This window comes from Podarcis cretensis (genome assembly GCF_951804945.1).
Source record: "Podarcis cretensis genome assembly, chromosome: 8".
Classification (NCBI taxonomy): Eukaryota; Metazoa; Chordata; class Lepidosauria; order Squamata; family Lacertidae; genus Podarcis; species Podarcis cretensis.
The window spans coordinates 86,900,238-86,920,658 of NC_137177.1; the positions used below are offsets into that span (position 1 = coordinate 86,900,238).

Below are 20,421 nucleotides of genomic sequence, written 5' to 3' on the forward strand. Positions count from 1 at the left end.
AAGACTCCGTGGAAAAGACCCTGATGTTGGGAAAGATGGAGGGCACAAGGAGAAGGGGGTGACGGAGGACGAGGTGGTTGGACAGTGTTCTCGAAGCTACCAGCATGAGTTTGACCAAACTGCGGGAGGCAGTGGAAGACAGGAGTGCCTGGCATGCTCTGGTCCATGGGGTCACGAAGAATTGGACACAACTAAACAACAGACTAGATGACCCTGGGTGGTCCCTTCCCAGTCTATGATTCAGTGATGGGTGTCCCCGCACACCTATCAAAGTTGGGCCCTAGGTAGAGATCTGGCAGCCCCCTTGCACCACCCAGACAATGGAACCCCCCCTTCCGGGCTTAACTTTACTTTCAAGTTACAGGTAGGTAGCCGTGGGTTTTTTTTGTTTAAATAATTTTTATTGATTTTCTTTTCTCAAACAAATATTCAACATCATCATTTAAGATCCATTTTCTAGTTTCCCCCTCCCCGTTGACTTCCCCCACCTTCCATTTCTGGTTTATTAAACCAAATGTTACATTCTGCTGTTTATACATAACGTTCTATTATCACTAATTGTATTTCTTGTTGTCTGTAAAGAAAATTGTAAATGTTTATTTAAATCCTGCCAACGAGTCCATTTTTTTTGTTGTGTCTGCAAGTATGTTGTAAAAGGTTCCCATTCTTTTCCAAAAGTCACTATTGTCCTTTTCACGCAGTTTGTCCGTTAACTTTGCCAGTTCTGCCTATCTCATAAATTTTTCTTGTCATTGTTCTTTAGATGGTGTATCTCCAGTCTTCCAGTTTTGTGCTGTTAGAATTCTTGCTGCTGTAGTAGCATACATAAAGTCCGATTTTCCTTCGGCATTTCTTGTCCTAGAATACCTAATAGAAAGGCTTCTGGTTTCTTCACAAAAGTTATTTTAAACATTCCCCCCCCTCCCAAAATCATTATATATCATTTCACACATCTTACAATGCCACCACATATGATAAAATGTACCTTCGCCTTCTTTACATCTCCAACAGTTCTTTTGTTCTGTTTTGTATATTTTCGCAAGTTTTAATGGTGTAATGTACCACCTGTACAAGGGATGCGGGTGGCGCTGTGGTCTAAACCACTGAGCCTTGGGCTTGCCAATCAGAAGGTCCCGTTGTTCAGTCCCAGCTCCTGCCCACCTAGCAGTTCGAAAGTATGTCAAAGTGCAAGTAGATAAATAGGTACCACTTTGGCGGGAAGGTAAACGGCGTTTCCGTGCGCTGCTCTGGTTTGCCAGAAGCGGCTTAGTCATGCTGGCCACATGACCCGGAAGCCGTACGCCAGCTCCCTCAGCCAATAAAGCGAGATGAGCGCTGCAACCCCAGAGTCCGCGACTGGACCTAACAGTCAGGGGTACCTTTACCTTTACCACCTATACATCATTTTCATATAGTTCTCTTTCAGCAATACAGTGGAACCTCGGGTTAAGTACTTAATTTGTTCCGGAGGTCTGTTCTTAACCTGAAACTGTTATTAACCTGAAGCACCACTTTAGCTAATGGGGCCTCCTTCTGCCGCCATGCTGTCGGAACCCGATTTCTGTTCTTATCCTGAAGCAAAGTTCTTAACCTGAAGCACTATTTCTGGGTTAGCGGAGTCTGTAACCTGAAGCGGAGTCTGTAACCTGAGGTACGACTGTATACAATCTGTAAACTTCAAGTTCACTTTCCAAAGCCTTATCCAGTCGTCCAATTGTATGTTGTGACCTATATCTCGTGCCCACTTAATCATCACCGCTTTAACTTCCTCATCTTTTGTTTCCCATTCCAACAGGATATTATATGCCTTCTTTAACAATTTAGAATTGTCATCTATGATATCCTTTTGGAATTTGGAAACTGTGTAGGTGAATGTTGTCTAGCCGTGTTGGTCTGCTGTAGTCGAAACAAAATAAAAAAAATTCCGTCCACTAAGTATCAAAATGTTCAAGTAGGTCAATGCTAATAAATAAATAAATATGCAAGTGAATGAGCGAATGAATGAATAAACAAATAAATAAATGCAACATTTCCATATACAGTATATACATGATAAAAAACACGTTGACAAAAACTGCTCCGAGAGTTGTTTTTTTTTACAATCAAGCGGTGTATAAATTTTATGAAATAAATAAATAAATAACTAAATAGACAAACAAATAAATAAATAAATAGTATAACATGCAAGCACAGGAATTGGGATTTCTGTACATGGTACATACGTGGCCCCTGAGAAATTCAGGCAGCCTAAAAAAACAACCAACCAACCAACCAACATACCACTGTGGCTGAAAACATTAATGGTTATAAAAATAAATGAAAGTCGGTGTAGAAACGTTCTCCGATGACGTTGTGCATCTGTACGTAGCCGTTATCGTTTGGGGTGGCCATGTACCACCCAGGACAGACCAGGGACTGGAAAGTAAAGGTTGTGCTCGCTGGGCTGGTGGGCTTGTAATAAAAGAGGTACTTCTGGTTGTCTCCAGAGATTTCCTTCAGGGGCTTCTCCGCTTCCTAGAGGAAAGGGAGAGCGGTCAGGGGGCTGCCACACTCCGCAGCACACACAGCCAGAGTCTTGGGGGCCACACAGAGCTGCCTGAGGAGCATAGCTGTCAACTTACAGATTTGAAAATAAGGGACCAGCAGCCTCGAAAATAAGGGATCAGCAGCCAAAATAAGGGATTTTCCGGGCACAGGTATGTTCAACTTCTGAGCCCTTCCGAGCCAAAGGCAGAAAGCCCAGCCAGCAGCCAAACGAAGCCTCAAGCGGTGGTCCCCACAGCGCAGCAACCCGGCAAAGGGGATGCAGCAAGGAAAACCACCGTCACTTCTCCGCTGGGAAGCGCTGAGCAAAGGCGAGTCCCCAGGCAACGTGGCCGATTTGATCGGCACAAGGCATGCAAGCTCCACCCCCCAGTGGTTCTTCGACTCCTTACTGGGTGAGCAACACAGCCAAGCAACCCAGTTGGAGCCTCCCTCCTCCCTGGTTGGCAGGGAGGGAGGGAGGGAGGGAGAGGAGCTGCTTCCCTTGAAACCTGGGAAATTTAAGGGACATCATCAATAAGGGACAGCAGCGGGACACAGCGCTGGGATAAGGGACTTTCCCGCCAAATAAGGGACGGTTGACAGCTATGCTGAGGAGCCCCATGCATTTTGTGGGGGGGCTCTGGAGCCCTACTGCTCACCTCCTACACACTACTCACCTCCAGCTGCAGGCGGCACCCGTCTCCCTCCTTGACGCACGTCAAGTACAGCTTGCTGTCGACAATGTCCAGAGCGACCAGCTGCCCAGACGTGGCATCGCTACCCAGCGGTGAGCGATAGAAACGCAGGTCCAGTTCCACTAGGAAGAAACCAAAGGCCAAATCCTGCCTCAGTTCTGATGAGCTCAAGGCCAGAACCCTTGCAGAGGGAGGGGCTTGAGCTTTGTCTATGTCTCTCCAAGCCCCCTGCTCCTGGGTGAGCACTTCCAGTACACAGAATCATAGATCAGGCACAGGGTGGGTTTCTGGTCTCCTGCCTCTCCCCCTAGCTGATGTCCTCACCGACTTCCTGCTGAAACGTCTAGAGGGGTGACTTGAAATGCGCTCCTTAAAATGACAAGCAGGCCGTATCGCTTTCTTGGGACACTTTTTCATGTGACCCAGGTCAGCAGACTTTCACAGCTCAAGAAGGAGGTCCTACTTTGTGCTAGATTTCCCCTCTTTCATTTTATTTATGAACATTTATAAATTTCATAGTGGGTCCCATGCAACTTGGTACATTTGAACCACCTAATGCATGTGTAAGGGATGCGGGTGGCACTGTGGGTTAAACCACAGAGCCTAAGACTTGCCGATCAGAAGGTCGGCGGTTCGAATCCCCGTGACGGGGTGAGCTCCCGTTGCTCGGTCCCTGCTCCTGCCAACCTAGCAGTTCGAAAGCACGTCAAAGTGCAAGTAGATAAATGGGTACCGCTCCAGCAGGAAGGTAAACGGCATTTCTGTGCGCTGCTCTGGTTCGCCAGAAGCGGCTTAGTCATGCTGGCCACATGACCCGGAAGCTGTATGCTGACTCCCTTGGCCAATAAAGCGAGATGAGTGCTGCAACCCCAGAGTCGGCCACGACTGGACTTAATGGTCAGGGATCCCTTTACCTTAATGCATGGCTAGGCAAACTAAGGCCCATGGGCCGGATAAGGCCCAATCGCCTTCAAAATCCGGCCCGCAGATGGTCTGGGAATCAGCATGTTTTTACATGAGTAGAATGTGTTGTTTTATTTAAAATGCATCTCTGGGTTATTTGTGGGGCCTGCCTGGTGTTTTTACATGAGTAGAATGTGTGCTTTTACAGTGTTACCTCTGGATGCGAACAGGATCCGTCCCGGAGCCCCATTCGCATCCTGAAGCGAACGTAAGACGCGACTGTGCGTCTGCGCGGGTTGCATTTTGCCACTTCCGCGCATGCGCGTGACTTCATTTAGAGCCTCTGCGCATGCGGCAAAACCCAGAAGTAATGAGCTCCATTACTTCCGGGTTGTCACGGAGCGCAACTCAAAAATATTTAAGCTGAAGCGTATTCATCCCGAGGTATGACTGTACAGTGGTACCTCGGGTTAAGTACTTAATTCGTTCCGGAGGTCTGTTCTTAACCTGAAACTGTTCTTAACCTGAAGCACCACTTTAGCTAATGGGGCCTCCTGCTGCTGCCACGCCGCTGGAGCACAATTTCTGTTTTCATCCTGAAGCAAAGTTCTTAACCTGACGCAATATTTCTGGGTTAGCGGAGTCTGTAACCCGAAGCGTATGTAACCTGAAGCGTATGTAACCCGCTTGTTCCTTTCCACAAGGTCTGAGGGACAGTGGACTGGCCCCCTGCTGAAAAATTCGCTGACCTCTGACCTGATACATAAGCATTAGATGCCAGGGATGTTTTGATCTTGCCCTCTGCTTGCAAAAAGATGTACCTTGCCCTGACATCGAAATATATGCCACGAGGAGGCTGGGCATGCCACAAACTGGGATCTAGCACAGAGAAGACCCTCTTATTGTTTCCCTATGTTTCATTGACCAAACTGTTGGATACCATTGGAGACAGACCCAGCATGGACCAGCCTGCTCTACCCTGGCACCCTTCAGATGCCTTGGAGCATCTATGACTCGCCCTACAGTGGTGCTTGGCAGGAGAAAGGAGGGAGGCTGGTGTATGAGGAAAGATGGAGAGGTGGCGTGCTGGCACTTTCAAATATCTGAAGGGCTGTCCCACAGAAGATGGAGCCAGTTTGTCTTCTGCTGCTCCAGAGGGCAGAACCCAGACCAATGGGTTGAAATGGCAAGGAAGGAGCTTCTGAATAAATGTTAGGAAGAACTTACTGCTGGTAAGAGCCATTGCACAGTGCAACTGGACTCCCTCAGAAGGTGGCAGCTTCTCCTTCATTGGAGATTTTAAAGCAGAGGTTGGATGGCTATTAGTGAGAGATTATTTAGCTTTGCAGGGGGTTGGACTAGATGACCCCGGTGGGTCCCCTCCAGCTCTACGCTTACATGATTCCTTACCTGGCTTGTCGTTGGCTTGTAAGTGCAAGGCAAGGAGCTTGGGCTCCCCTGGGGTCCCGTCCAGGAAAAAGCACTTGTTGTCCAGGTCTTGGATGGTCCACCTTTCCACCTTGACATAGGTGTAATCAGATGGAAGCCCTGAAGACACAAGTCTGGCTTCAGCAAAGGAAGATGGACCTGGACATGCAAGAGGGAACAGGGAGCATTATGGTCACCACAAGGGAGAGGCCAGCAAGACTTAGAAGCTTCCAGAACAGCCCTTCCAGAACAATCCTCTTGATGCTCCTTCTGGTGGAAGCGATATTCTCCCAATCTTAACACATCTTTATCCTCTAAAGACCTCGGATTGGTACACATGGTTCTCTGCCAGCTCATGTTTCCCTGTGAGGTAGGTTAGGTAAAGGTAAAGGGACCCCTGACCATTGGGTCCAGTCGTGACTGACTCTGGGGTTATGGCGCTCATCTCGCTTTACTGGCCGAGGGAGCCGGCATACAGCTTCCGGGTCATGTGGCCAGCATGATTAAGCCGCTTCTGGCGAACCAGAGCAGCGCACGGAAACACCATTTACCTTCCCATCGGAGTGGTACCTATTTATCTACTTACACTTTGATGTGCTTTCGAACTGCTAGGTTGGCAGGAGCAGGGACCGAGCAATGGGAGCTCACCCCGTTGCGGGGATTTGAACCGCCGACCTTCTGATCGGCACATCCTAAGCTCTGTGGTTTAACCCACAGCGCTACCCGCGTTAGGTGGGGCTAATGTCACCCAGTGAGCCTCATGGCCGTGTGGGAACTTGCATAAGAACATAAGCAGAGCCAGAAGGAACATTTTAGCATATATGGTGGGAGTGTAAGAAAGTAAAGAACTTCTGGGAAATGATATATAACGAGATGAAAAAGCTGTTGAAATATACCTTTTTTAAAAAACCAGAAGCATTTTTACTTGGTATTATAGGTCAGGATATTAATAGGCAAGATGTTAAACTGTTTTTATATGCAACAACAGCAGCAAGAGTATTGTTAGCCCAGAAATGGAAGCAAGAAGAAATTCCGATGAAAGAAGAATGGCAGGCGAAATTAATGGACTATGCAGAACTGGACAAAATGACAGGAAGGATTCGAAACCTGCGGGAACAGAGATTTACAGAAGATTGGAAGAAGTATATGAACTATTTGAAAAGCAATTGTAATCAACAAATTACACTAGTAGGATTACAATAAGTTTTTAAAGGAGAAATATATGAAATGTTACAAATTAGATAATGGATTTAGATATTGGTTATGAGTATTAAATGTAATAGGGAAAGTAAGAAATGTACAATAAGAGATTAGATTGGAAAATTTTCAGACAGGATTGATGGAAGTCAAAAAATTGTATAAGAGGTAAAAGTATGTTTAATTACTGTTGAAAATGTTAGGTTAAAAAACTAATAATTTTATATATATATATATTAAAGAAAGAACATAAGCAGAGCCTGCTGGATCAGCCCAATGGACCGTCTAAGTCCAGCTTCCTGTTCCCACAGGGGCCACCCAAATCCCTGTAGGAAACCAGCAAGCAGGATTTGACCACTAGGATCCTCTCCCCTCCTGTGGTTTCCAGCAACAGACATTCAGAAGCACTGCTGCCTCCAACTGTGGAGCCAGAGTCCGGCCGTAGTGGCTAGTAGCTGTCAATGGCTTCCTCCTCCTCCATGAGGACATCCAATCCCCTTTTAGAGCACTGATATCCTTTGGAACTCCTTGCCACTCAAAACTTGGACTGGCTGAATAGAGGGTGCTCAGTACCTTCCACCAAGTTGCTGGTCAGCATCTCGCTCAAGTCAGCATCTGTGAACAGCCTGCTGCGGCTGGGCCCTCTCTGTTTCGGTGGCTGCGTGCTGGGCTTGGTTGCGGCATCTTCTAGAACGGAAAGGATAGCTGCGTGCTGGACAGACTGATAGAAGGAGATCTATAGGGGGGAAATCAGCTGGAATAGTCAGAAAGGGGCCCTGGAACAAACAGCGCAAGGTGTCCCCTTATGGAAAGAGCTCAAGGGAGCAGCCCCTTCCTCAGGGGCGCTGGCTCATTCTGAGGAGACCTCCTGCCGCTCTTTCCAAATGCACCCTGCTTTCGCCCCTTCTCTTCCGCCTGCTCCCATTGCACCCAGCTAATAAGGGCTTGGCTCTCAGGCACCCGAGGGGAGGAAGTGGTTGCTGCTGTTGTCTGCTGTTGATAAGAATGCTCAGGCCCTTCTTGGAATAATAGGTTTAGAATTGTCAAATTGTTTTTGTATGCCACAACTGCAGCAAGAATTTGGTTAGCTAAGAATTGGAAAACACAAGAAGTTCCAACAGTGGAGGAATGGCAGATGAAGATGGTGGATTTTTCGGAGCTAACTGACCTGACTGGAAGAGTCCGTGACCAGAAGGAGTACCAGGAGGAATGGATGAAATGCAAAGACTATTTAGTTAAATATGTTGTTGTTGTTGTTTAGTCGTTTCCGACTTTTCGTGACCCCCTGGACCAGAGCACGCCAGGCACTCCTGTCTTCCACTGCCTCCCACAGTTTGGTCAAACTTTAAAGATATTAAGTTAATTTAATCGGAAAAGCTTGCAAATATCAGATAGGCTTAGGATTTAAATATGTAATGTTAGGAATTAATATGTTTAATGCTAAAATAGAAAGAAAGAGTGATTAAGTTAATTTTATGAGAAAATTTGGTTTTGGAAAACTGTTAAAATGATATACACTGAAATTCAACTAGGGGGGTACAAGGCAGTCATTTAACAATGTCACTAAGATTGGTTTAAATACGGTTGACATTTATGTTTAATTTTTGGGGGGACAATTAATAATTTTTTGTTTTTTTAAAAAAGAATGCTCAGGCCCTTTTACTGGCTCACAGGGGGTGGGGACTGGATTTTCTTCACCTGACTAATGCTGTTGTTGTTTACTGCATTTATATCTCTTTTTTCCTTATTTAATAATAATAAATTTACTTATACCCCGCCCTCCACAGCCAAGACCGGGCTCAGGGCGGCTAACACCAGGTATAAAAACAATTGATTAAAATACAACTTAAAAACAAGATTAAAATACAACATTAAATTGAAGCCTCATTTCAGTAGAAACTCAAATCAAAAACTTTTTGGGGATGAAAACGTCAAATCTTCACCAAGGCCAGCTATCTAGACTGGGCCAGAAAAAAGCCAGGGAAGTCCCCAAATGGGAGTTCCATCACATAAGGAGAAAGGAAAAAGGAAAGAGGGGAAGGGGATCAAGTTGATTCCAAGCCAAAGGCCAGGTGGAACAACTCTGTCTTACAGGCCCTGAGGAAAGAAATCAGATCCTGCAGGGCCCTGGTCTCATGAGACAGAGCGTTCCCCCAGGTCGGAGCCAATGTTGAAAAGGCCCTGGCTCTGGTTGAGGCTAATCTGACTTCCTTAGGGACCTCTAGGATGTTGCTATTTATGGACCTTAAGGTCCTCCGCGGGGCATACTGGGAGAGGTGGTCCTGTAGGTACGAGGGTCCTAACCATTGCACCACACTGTCTCTCCGTTACAAGAAAAGAGATTCCAACTAAACATTCAGAATAACTTTCTGGTGGCAAGAGCTGTTCCACAGTGGAAGGTGGTGGACCTTCCTTCATTGGAGGTTTTTGAACACAGGTTGGATGGCCATCTAACAGGAATCCTTTTTTCCGTGACCCCTGCATTGCAGGGGGTTGGGCTGGATGACCACTGCAGTGCCCCTTCCAACTCTGTACAGTGGTGCCTCGCAAGACGAAAAGAACCCGGTTTTTTCGTCAAGCCCATTAGCGGCTTAGCGGCTTAGCGCTATTAGCGGCTTAGCGGATCAGCTGATAAGCGGCTTAGCGGATCAGCTGATAAGCGGCTTAACGGATCAGCTGATAAGCGGCTTAGCGGATCAGCTGATAAGCGGCTTAGCGGATCAGCTGATAAGCGGCTTAGCGGCTTAGAAAAAGGGGGCGGGGAAGGAAAAAAACCTCGCAGGAACTCGCAAGACATTTTCGTCTTGCGAAGCAAGCCCATAGGAAATTTGTTTTGCGAAGCACCTCCAAAACGGAAAACCCTTTCGTCTAGCGGGTTTTCCGTCTTGCGAGGCGTTCGTCTTGCGGGGCACCACTGTAATTCTAACCAGACCGAGCTGTAACGTTTGAGGCAGCTTTGCTCTGTCGGAACTACAGTCGCTGCTGGGGAACACACAAAGGTGGAGTCTGCAAGGCATTTACTTTATACAAGCGTATAGAGAGGCATCTCTCAGCCTTTGCTTTACACTTGCGTAGAAATTAAGTACGTAAGGAGGAGTTACAACCAGATAACTAAGCTACAGCCTTATCAGAGGAGCAGAAGTATCATCCTAGGCCAGAACTTCAGAAGAAACCAGGTCAGTCCCTCTTCCTTCCTTATGAGGAACTCTTGAGGGAGTTGAATATGTTTACGTTTGGAGAGAAGATGACTAAGAGGAGATATGATAAAAAGGTAAAGGGACCCCTGACCATTAGGTCCAGTCGTGGCCGACTCTGGGGTTGTGGCGCTCATCTCGCTTTATTGGCCGAGGGAGCCGGCGTACAGCTTCCGGGTCATGTGGCCAGCATGACTAAGCCGCTTACTTACCCGCCGGAGCGGTACCCATTTACCTACTTGAACTTTGACGTGCTTTCGAACTGCTAGGTTGGCAGGAGCAGGGATCAAGCAATGGGAGCTCACTACGTCATGGGGAGTGAGGGCCAGGGCCTTTTCAGTGATGGCTCCGACCTGGTGGAATGCTGTGTCCCATGAAACCAGGGCCATTCAGGATTTATTTATTCTATTGTTAGCCTTTCTTCAGATTGCAGAATATCCAGGTTTCTCTTTTTGTAAGCACTGCAGCAGCAGCAGATCACCACAGATGTGGACCCCCCCTCTTTATTTGTTCCCTCAGAACAGTGTGGGACAGTGGGATTCCCTGGGGGGGCCGGAATGCTAAAAGGCAAGCAGGCAGCAGGGGGCACTGGAGATATATCAAACTCTGCAAAGCTGGTATCACCAGATCAAGTTAATCAGTTCTGTTGAATTAATTCAGCTGAACAGTTCCAACTGGGTTTTGAATAAAGGTGCAGTTATTAATTGTTGCTGTTTAGAAATTTTCATTGTACATTGGGCTAAAGATATAGGGCATAATATACCAATAGATGCAGGTGGCGCTGTGGGTTAAACCACAGAGCCTAGGACTTGCCGATCGGAAGGTTGGCGGTTCGAATCCCCACGATGGGGTGAGCTCTCATTGCTCGGTCCCTGCTCCTGCCAACCTAGCAGTTCAAAAGCACGTCAAAGTGCAAGTAGATAAATAGGTACCACTCCAGCGGGTAAGTAAACGGCGTTTCCGTGCGCTGCTCTGGTTCGCCGGAAGCGGCTTAGTCATGCTGGCCACATGACCCAGAAGCTGTACGCCGGCTCCCTCTGCCAATAAAGCGAGATGAGTGCGGCAACCCCAGAGTCGGCCACGACTGGACCTAATGGTCAGGGGTCCCTTTACCTTTACCTATACCAATAGACGGTTGGGGGAGGTTATGGAGAGGAGGAATAAACTTTACTGCCTGCAGTGCATTAAAATAAAATATAATGAAAATGATGTACAGATGGTATATAACACCGGTGAAACAAGCCAAAATGTATAAAACGAATAATACATATTGGAAATGTAAAGAAAAAGAGGGCACGTTTTACAGCATGTGGTGGGAAATGATTTACAATGAAATCAAAAAAATGTTGAAATAAACATTTCCAAAAAACCCCAGAAACTCTTTTATTGGGTATGGTAGGTATAGAAATTCATAAAAATGATAAAAAACTGCTTTTATATGCGACCACTGCAGCAAGAATACTATTAGCCCAAAGATGGAAGCAAGAAGAAATGCGAACAAAAGAAGAGTGGCAAATAAAATTGATGGACTCCGCTGAGCTGGCAAGACTTACAGGGAAAATTCGAAACCAGCGGGACCAGCCTTTCCTAAAGGACTGAAATAAATTTATGTTGCATTTGAAAGACAAGTGTAACTACTTAACATCGCTTGTAGGATTGCAAGAAGTTTTGTAAGGAGGATTATCCAAATTATTGTGAGAAGTATTAAGATTAGCTGACATACGGTTGGATTTAAAACAATAAGCATAGTCAAAAAATGCATACCGTATTTTTCCGCTCCATAAGACGCACTTTTTTCTTCCTAAAAAGTAAGGGGAAATGTCTGTGCGTCTTATGGAGCGAATGCGTGGTCCCCTACAAAGCACGGATCCACATGGATCCTCAGGATTTTTGCATTGGGTCACCCCAAATTCAGCATCAGATCACATGTCTGTGGCCACAGCATGGACCACACAAATCATACATCCACTGTTTCATTCAGAATATTTTTTATCTTGTTTTCCTCTTCTAAAAACTAGGTGTGTCATGGTCAGGTGCATCTTATTGAGCGAAAAATTTGGTAATTAGAAAGGAATTCAGAAAACCATTAGAAGAGGTTGATGGAAGTCCTAGGCTACGACAGCCAAGGATTTGTCATCTTGTGTTGGAAAAATTGTGTAAAATTCAATAAAAATTATAATGAAAAGAAAAGATAATTTCATTGTGTTATCTTCATCAACAACTCATTCACGCCGCTATTCTGAACAAGGTTTTTCATAGGGGACGGTAGAGGGAGGGAGGGCAGGAGGCCTGGGGGCCTGGCGGAAAAGATCTGGGGTTGTGTCCCTCCCCAACAATGGCCCTGAGCCTAACTATGGCACTCTGCTTCAGTGCCAGGTAAAAAACACCTTGGCCTACAGCTCTCTGTCTGGAAGGGCGAATTCCTGGGCTGAGCCCCAAGCCTTCCCTGCCCTCTGGGTACCATTGAAGCCACTCTGATAGCCTTGCAAGCTACCCCCATTCTCAAGTGGGAGCCGAATAAGGGGGTGAGCTGTGTTATGGGGTTTTCCCCTCCCACCCCCCAAAATGCTGAAGGTTTTTTACCTCGTTGCCAAATGAGAACTCCATCTCCATCTCTTCCTCACTAGAAGGGAAGGGGGACAGGGAAGGAGGTGAAGAAGAGAGTTTAGATTCTGAGATATCAGACCCTTAAGGATAGGACTCAGTAATATTATTATTATTATTATTATTATTATTATTATTATTATTATTATTTATTTATTTATACCTTGCCCTCCCCAGCCAAGACCGGGCTCAGGGTGGCTAACACCCAATATAAAAACAAATTGATTGAAATACAACTTAAAAACAAGATTAAAACACAACATTAAAACATCAAAACATTAAAATTAAAATACAGCCTCATTTCAATGGAAACTCAAATCAAAAACTTTTGGGGGGATGAAAATGTCAGGTCTTCACCAAGGCTAACTTTCCAGACTACATGGGTCAGAAAAAAGCCTGGGAAGTCCCCAAATAGGAGTTACATCACAGGAGGAGGAAGGAAAAAGGAAAGAGGGGGAGTTAAAAAAAATAAATGGTGGTAATGCCCACCACTGCCCTAGCCAGCTGGTGACTCTTCCCATCCAGGTGACAGCAGGGCTAGGAAGGCTAGAGGGCCGCCCTGGGGCCTTGCAGCACCGGTTGGGGTAGGGAGATGCCAGAGACGGTGGCACTCTTCAGAGGGGTACCCAGGAATCCCGCAATGGGAGAACAGAACGATAGGGTGGAGACGCTCCTTCAGGTATACTGGACCGAGGCTATTTAGGGCTTCAAAGGTCTGCACCAACACTTTGAATTGTGCTCGGAAACGTACTGGGAGCCAAGGTAGGTCTTTCAAGACAGGTGTTATGTGGTCTCGGCGGCTGCTCCCAGTCACCAGCCTAGCTGCCGCATTCTGGATTACTTGTAGTTCCAGTTATGGGATTAGTTGTAGTTCCCATTATGGGAAACCTGCAAGCAGGTTTGGAGCGCAAGAGCCCTCTGCGGTCCTGCAGTTTGCCAGCGACTGGCATCCAGGAGCATTGCTACCTCCAACTGGGAAGGCAGAGCGCAGCCTCTGACAATGGCTAGTAGCCCTTGACAACCCTACTCCTCTTTTACAGCCACCCAAGTTGCGTGCAGAGCCGTGGTGTTTGTGAGCCTCTTGTCCTCTGTTCCAGGCAGCAAGAGGGTCAGCACTGAGAAGGGCTCTGCTGAGACCCACCCGAGAAGAATGGCAGACGAAAGTGATGGACTATATGGAACTGGCTGAGATGACTGGCAGAATCCGGGACCAAGGAGAAGAGTCAAAGATTGGAAGAAATTTAAAGGTTATCTTCAAAAATATTGTAAAATCAAGGACTGTTAGAAAGATGTTGGAAAAAGAAAATTAGGTGGTTTTTGGTTTAAATGACATAAAGGACTAAGTAAAGATGAGTTGATGAAATTGACGAAAGAGAGGACGTTAAATTGTAATATACTATATTAAATTACTTAAATGAAAATAAGGTTGGAAGGATTTGCTGAAATAACGATTTGAATTAGAATACAAAATTGGGAGGTGAGAGGAGGTCAAGGAAATAAGTAAAGGAAGAAAGTTATGTAAAGGTTTAATCAGTTCTTTTTATTTTTTAAGTGGATGTATTTTTTGTGTTATTGATTTTTGTATTCTGTATTCTGTATTTTGTATTTTGTATTTTTCTTTTCTTCTCTTCTTTTTTGTTATTCTTAAATTTTGAATAAATATTATATTAAAAAAAAGAAAAGAGAAGGGCTCTGCTGAGGAGCAATGATGTCCATGACTTCCTAGGGGGCCACCCATCACACCCCACCACAGAAAACCCTCCTTCTGCCTCTGCATAAGCAGGTATCAGGAGTGCAGATGACCCAGCAAGGAAAGCGCGGAAGATTCTCACCTGATGTCTCTCAGCAACACGTCCGGGACTCTGGCCATGGTTGTGTCTGGAAAGGGAAAAGTAAAAGGGTGAGCCCCACCGGTCACAGACCTCCCCTGAATAGAGCTGCCATGTTTCCAGGACACGTCCTCTTTCTCAGGGGTAAAATTTCTGTCCAGGTGGATTTTTTAAATTTGCTGAAATGTCTCTGGCTATACTTTCTGGTTGAGACATAGACATAACTGGTGGCTGAAGGCTTGCTTTCCTCTTCTCTCCTCCTGCCCCCCCCCATAGCAATATACCACAGCTTCTATAGCCTACATAAAGGTAAAGGGACCCCTGACCGTTAGGTGCAGTCGCGGATGACTCTGGGGTTGCGGCACTCATCTCGCTTTATTGGCCGAGGGAGCCGGCGTACAGCTTCCGGGTCATGTGGCCAGCATGACTAAGCCGCTTCTGGTGAACCAGAGCAGAGCACGGAAACGCCGTTTACCTTCCCGCCGGAGTGGTACCTATTTATCTACTTGCACTGTGCTTTTGAACTGCTAGGTTGGCAGGAGCAGGGACTGAGCAACGGGAGCTCACCCCGTTGCGGGGATTCGAACCGCCAAGCTTCTGATCGGCAAGCCCTAGGCTCTGTGGTTTAGACCACAGCGCCACCCACGTCCCTTTTATAGCCTACATAGAGTAGGGGTATTTAAAATGAGAGTCATCATAGCATCCTCCTTTTTGCTCTTCAAAATATGGCAACTCATGCCACCTGGGCCTTGGACGTACCAAAGCTCAGGGCCGGAACAATTGTTTTGTTGCTGGAAGTTGTTGTTCACTAACCCAGTGAAAAACAAATCCTTAGAACGATTAATAAAACCAAAAATCTAGTAAGTATTTTCCAATGATTTATTGGTAAACATAGATCCTATATTCTAGGTCAGGGGTCAGCAAACTTTTTCAGCAGGGGGCCGGTCCACTGTCCCTCAGACCTTGTGGGGGGCTGGACTATATTTTGAAAAAAAATAAATGAACGAATTCCTATGCCCCACAAATAACTCAGAGATGCATTTTAAATAAAAGCACACATTCTACTCATGTAAAAACACCAGGCAGGCCCCACAAATAACCCAGAGATGCATTTTAAATAAAAGTACACATGCTACTCATGTAAAAACACGCTGATTCCCAGACCATCCGCGGGCCGGATTTTGAAGGCGATTGGGCCGCATCCGGCCCACGGGCCTTAGGTTGCCTACCCCTTCCTTAGACTCTTATTTATTGCATTTATATATCCCACCTTTTTCTCAATGGTGCTCAAGGTGGCGTACATGGTTCATCCCCCCTCCTCATTTAATCCCCACAACAACAATCTTGTAAGGTAGGTTGGGTTGAGAGGTAGCGGCTGGCCCAAATTCACCACCCAGCAAGCTTCATTCGTGGCCAAGTGGAGGGATTTGAATCCCGCTCCTATTCCGTCACACTAACCCAGACCTTTGCCAACTTTTCATAATGGTGACACGCGTTTTAGACATGCATTATTTCGCGACACAGTAATTGAGTCTTCCTAGCAAACCTGAGGTTAAATAAACCTCTTTCCAGCCCTGGCAGGAGCACACGGAGCGTTTACGCGACACACCAACACCTGCTCTAACCACTACGCCACATTGCCTCTCGAGCGGCAACCTGCCAGTAGCTGAAAGACATGACCATTCCCTGGAAGCTTCTCTTGGCAACCCCAATTGGCAGGGGGCAAGCTCTGGCAATCTGGGTGGAAGGAAGGGGCTGCAGGGTGGAGGGGAAGGAGCTTCAGTATTTGGCTGCAAAGGTGAGTTGGGGTATCCTCTCCAAAGGAAGTCTCCCCATCCATCATCTCCTCAGCAGAGCCACCAAGAGGATACCTGTGACAAGGAACCAGGTGGGAGGGGAATCTATGGAGGCATCCTTACCTGTGGTTCTCGATCCAAGGCTGCTTGATGCTCCTCTGCTTTGGTTCTCACTCCAGAAGCCTCTGTCCAAATTTATAGCATGGAGAAGGTGGGGCTTCAGCCTGGAATTTCCACCTCTGCCTTTTCTACGAACCTGCTGTCAAGCTCGGATTGTGCAATCTACTTTTGCTTGCCTGCAAGGCCGGAAAGTCTTTTGCGTGGGGTGGGGAACTATCTTAACTCCACCCATGAGAAAGACCAGCTCCTTCCAGGGATCAGATCTTGGAGAGTTTGTGGCCTCTGGCCTGGTTTCTCTAAAATACAAACCATCTGGCTGAACATTTGATCCAAGATGCAGAATCTGTCCTCCAAGCCAAGCTTTTCTCTGCTTCTCAAAAGCACAAGCCCAGAATTATTATTCTGTCCCCCCACCCCGCAAACACTTTATGCCAAATGTATGCTTTCAGTTTTTAGCTCCATAGGTATCAAGGCTGCAAATGCTGGGACAGAGCAGATATTCTGGAGATGTCCCCAAATCAGAAAATTCTGGGAAGATATTGCAGTGGAAATTGAAGGAATAACTGGCTATACCTGTGTATCTTCTAATTTTACAGTTTGGATATGTTAAAGAAACTGTGCTAATAGAGGACAGGGAGTTAATGCAACATCTTTGACCCCATTATTCTATGAACTCTTAACTGCTGCCAGAGTTATTATTTGTTAAAACTGGGGGGCCGTAATGAGGACACTGTCCACGAAAGAATGGAGAACAAAAACGTGGGACTCTGTATGCATGATTAAGCTTGCATATATGGTGAGAAACAGAGAGGGCAGGCAACAAGATAATGCCCTTATTGAGAAATAGGTCTTTTTATTATTTCCTGAAATAATAAGGTACAGGATAATGTAAACACAATTGTATTGCTTGCAGCCTTGTGATATTAATTAATTATGTTTGACTTTGGTGTGGAAATTTGTTCCTATCTGTTTGGTTCTAGATATCCCCTTCTATTTCATTGAAAGGGCATCTTCTTCGTGCCTCCCATCGTACCTTGGAGAACTGAGGCTGGGGGCTTTCCTTACTATTTATCACGGAACATAGTTTACTTCTGAATGAACAGTTACAGGATGGCACAGCTCAACAGCTCTTACATATTTGGGCACAAGGAAAAGCCAGTGCAGTGGTTAAAAGCAGGGGTAGGCAACCTAAGGCCTGGGGGCCGGATACGGCCCAATCGCCTTCTCAATCCAGCCCGCGGACGGTCCGGGAATCAGCGTGTTTTTACATGAGTGGAATGTGTCCTTTTATTTAAAATGCATCTCTGGGTTATTTTTGGGGCATAGGAATTCATTCATCCCCCCCCCCCAATATAGTCCGGCCCACCACATGGTCTGAGGGATGGTGGACTGGCCCCCTGCTGAAAAAGGTTGCTGACTCCTGGGTTAAAGTGTCAGATTAGGACCTGGGAGACCAGGATTCGAGTCCCTACTCAGCCATGGAGCTCACTGGATGACCTTGGGCCAGCCACAGTCTCTCAGCCTAGCCTACCTCACAGGGTTGCTGCGTGAGGAGGAGAACAAAGGTGGGATATAAGTGCAATGAAGAAATGAATAAGCTCTTTATTTGGGCTAATAGCAGGAAGTGCTAGATGCAAGCACAGTCTGAGGTCAGGATCCTTCCAAGGTTCAAGGGCAAGGGAAGAGCTGCAGGACTGAGCAGAAGCAATGACGACATCCCAACAGCTGCCATGCTTCCTCCTTAAGGGCCATCTGATTGGCCACTGTGGATACAGGATACTGGACTAGATGCGCCAAGCCTTTTTTTATGTTCTTATTTTGGTCATACGAAGCAAAATTCCAGCATAAGCATCTAGCACTTCCTGTGACTCACTTCCTTGTTATTTTGTGTTGTCAGAGGCTCCCTTGGACACCCCATTGGGTTTTTCTATCTTTTAGATCTATCTAAGAAAACAGTAGTTTAGTTCCTTGTTTGAAAAAAGGCGGGGGGAACTCATGGAAAAAGCATTTATTTAAAAAGCAAGAAAGACAGCATATTGCTCCAAGGTTAGAATTGAAAGCCTACAAAAATATTTTTCATTATGAAAGTAACTCAGGGATTCTTAGCAAGTTTTGATTCTAAATGATCAAAATTCTTGTGTTTAATATTGTTATGATTTGTGGGTGCCAGCTTTGGGGGTGCAAGACATCCATCATTCCTGGACTTGTTAGAATTTAATCAGTGCTTGGAGAGTTAAACTGGAAGTCAGACTTTCATCTCCCTGTGTTCAAAAGATCGCTTGAAAGATGGGCCATTAGTAGGGGGGGGGGAGACTGAAAGTTGGGCTATCAACAAATCAAAGACTCTGTCTGCCAAACTGCAAACAGTGTGTGTGTGGGGGGGGAGAGAGCCCCTCCCTGAGTTTTTGTTAGGAGGAAGTTTTAGGATTTCGGTTGGCTGTGGCATGATCAAGGAAAAGAGGTGTCAGTCTGTCAAATGCGGTAAACTGGAGGAGTGTTGGTGAAAGGTCAGTGTGGGCTGACAGTTTGAATCCAATGGGAAAAATGGGACCCTCTTGGAGTGTGAAGAAGAAGAAGAAGAGTTTGGATTTGATATCCCGCTTTATCACTACCCGAAGGAGTCTCAAAGCGGCTAACATTCTCCTTTCCCTTCCTCCCCCACAACAAATACTCTGTGGGATGAGTGGGGCTGAGAAACTTCAGAGAAGTATGACTAGCCCAAGGTCACCCAGCAGCTGCATGTGGAGGAGCAGAGACGCGAACCCGGTTCCCCAGATTACGAATCTACTGCTCTTAACCACTACACCACAATGCCTTGAACCCCCTCCACGGCAGGCTCAGGTTGCATATATGTGTAAATAAACCATCTATCATAAAGACACCACAATCTCAGCTGTGCCTCATTTCCAAAGAAAACATAGACCCTGGGTAAATCCCTGGATTCCTGGAAACTTGCACCGCTAAGAAAGTGGGGTGGTGGCGTGTAACAATATCTTAGTTTTCCAGAGGATGTTTTCAGTCTGCTGTGACGGCCAACTCACACCCACAAGGATATTGACAAACTGTGCAGAGGAGGGCAACCAGGATGGTCAAGGGTCTGGAAACCCTAGAGGGAGCTGGGAATTTTTAGCCTGGAGATGAGAAGACAGAGGTGACACGTTAGCCATCTTCAATAACTGAAGGGCTGTCACATGGAAGATGGAGCAATACAGTGGTACTTCGGGTTACAGGTGCTTCAGGTTACAGACTCCGCTAACCCAGAAATAGTACTTCGGGTTAAGAACTTTGCTTCAAGATGAGAACAGAAATCGTGCTCCGGTGGCACAGCGGCAGCAGGAGGCCCCATTAGCTAAAGTGGTGCTTCAGGTTAAGAACAGTTTCAGGTTAAGAACGGACCTCCGGAACGAATTAAGTTCTTAACCTGAGGTATCACTGTATTGTTTTCTGCTGCTCCAGAGGGTAGAACCCAAACCCAATGGATTCAAATGACAAGAAATGAGATTGCAACCAAACCATTAGAAAGAACATTCTGGCGGCAAGAGATGCTCAACAACCTCAAAATGTGGTGGGCTCTCCTTCATTGCAGGTTTGTAATCAGAGGTTTTAGGGCCCTCGGTGGTCAGGGATTCTTCAGCTGCGATTCCTGCACTGCAGGGGGTTGGACTAGATGATCCCTTGGGTTCCCTTTCAACTCTACAACTCTGTGGTTCCTTCATTTGAATTGCAAATAAATCCCCAAGGCTCCACCCAATGGCATGTGGCTCCCTGCACAGACCTTCCCTCTGGGGAACTTCCATATCTTATGTCATCATCAGGAAACTGAAAACCACAATTTCCACTGCAAGAAATAACCAAACTAGTTATAACCGTCCAGATTTATTAGACATCCTGGGTGCTTCTGGGTATCACCCCAATGAGGCTCATAGCTCTGCCACTTTGTGGAATTTTTTTTTAACTTTATTGCAAAACAATTTACATATAACAACACAAAGACAATACCTTAATGACAACTAAACATTAACTAACAACACATTATCTAACATCACACACACTTTTGACTTCCGATTCACCTCATTCTGCTTTCTACGTATTCTTAACCTTTATGCATTTCCTGTTATATCTCTTACAT

The 20,421-nt window shown here is 46.1% G+C and overlaps 1 protein-coding gene across 1 annotated transcript; it reads right to left on the reverse strand.

Moving 5' to 3' along the window:
* Nucleotides 1–1,535: 1,535 nt before the first annotated feature.
* On the reverse strand, nucleotides 1,536–16,669 carry LOC307222379 (interleukin-1 receptor antagonist protein-like). The gene is made up of 7 exons (XM_079987601.1): nucleotides 16,296–16,669; nucleotides 14,380–14,425; nucleotides 12,527–12,566; nucleotides 7,323–7,485; nucleotides 5,535–5,711; nucleotides 3,204–3,343; nucleotides 1,536–2,514 (listed from the first exon to the last, which is right to left on the reverse strand). The coding sequence occupies exons 2-7, from the start codon at nucleotides 14,415–14,417 to the stop codon at nucleotides 2,305–2,307; spliced, it is 768 nt and encodes a 255-aa protein (XP_079843727.1). The 5' UTR covers nucleotides 14,418–14,425; nucleotides 16,296–16,669; the 3' UTR covers nucleotides 1,536–2,304.
* Between the last annotated feature and the right edge of the window lie 3,752 nt (nucleotides 16,670–20,421).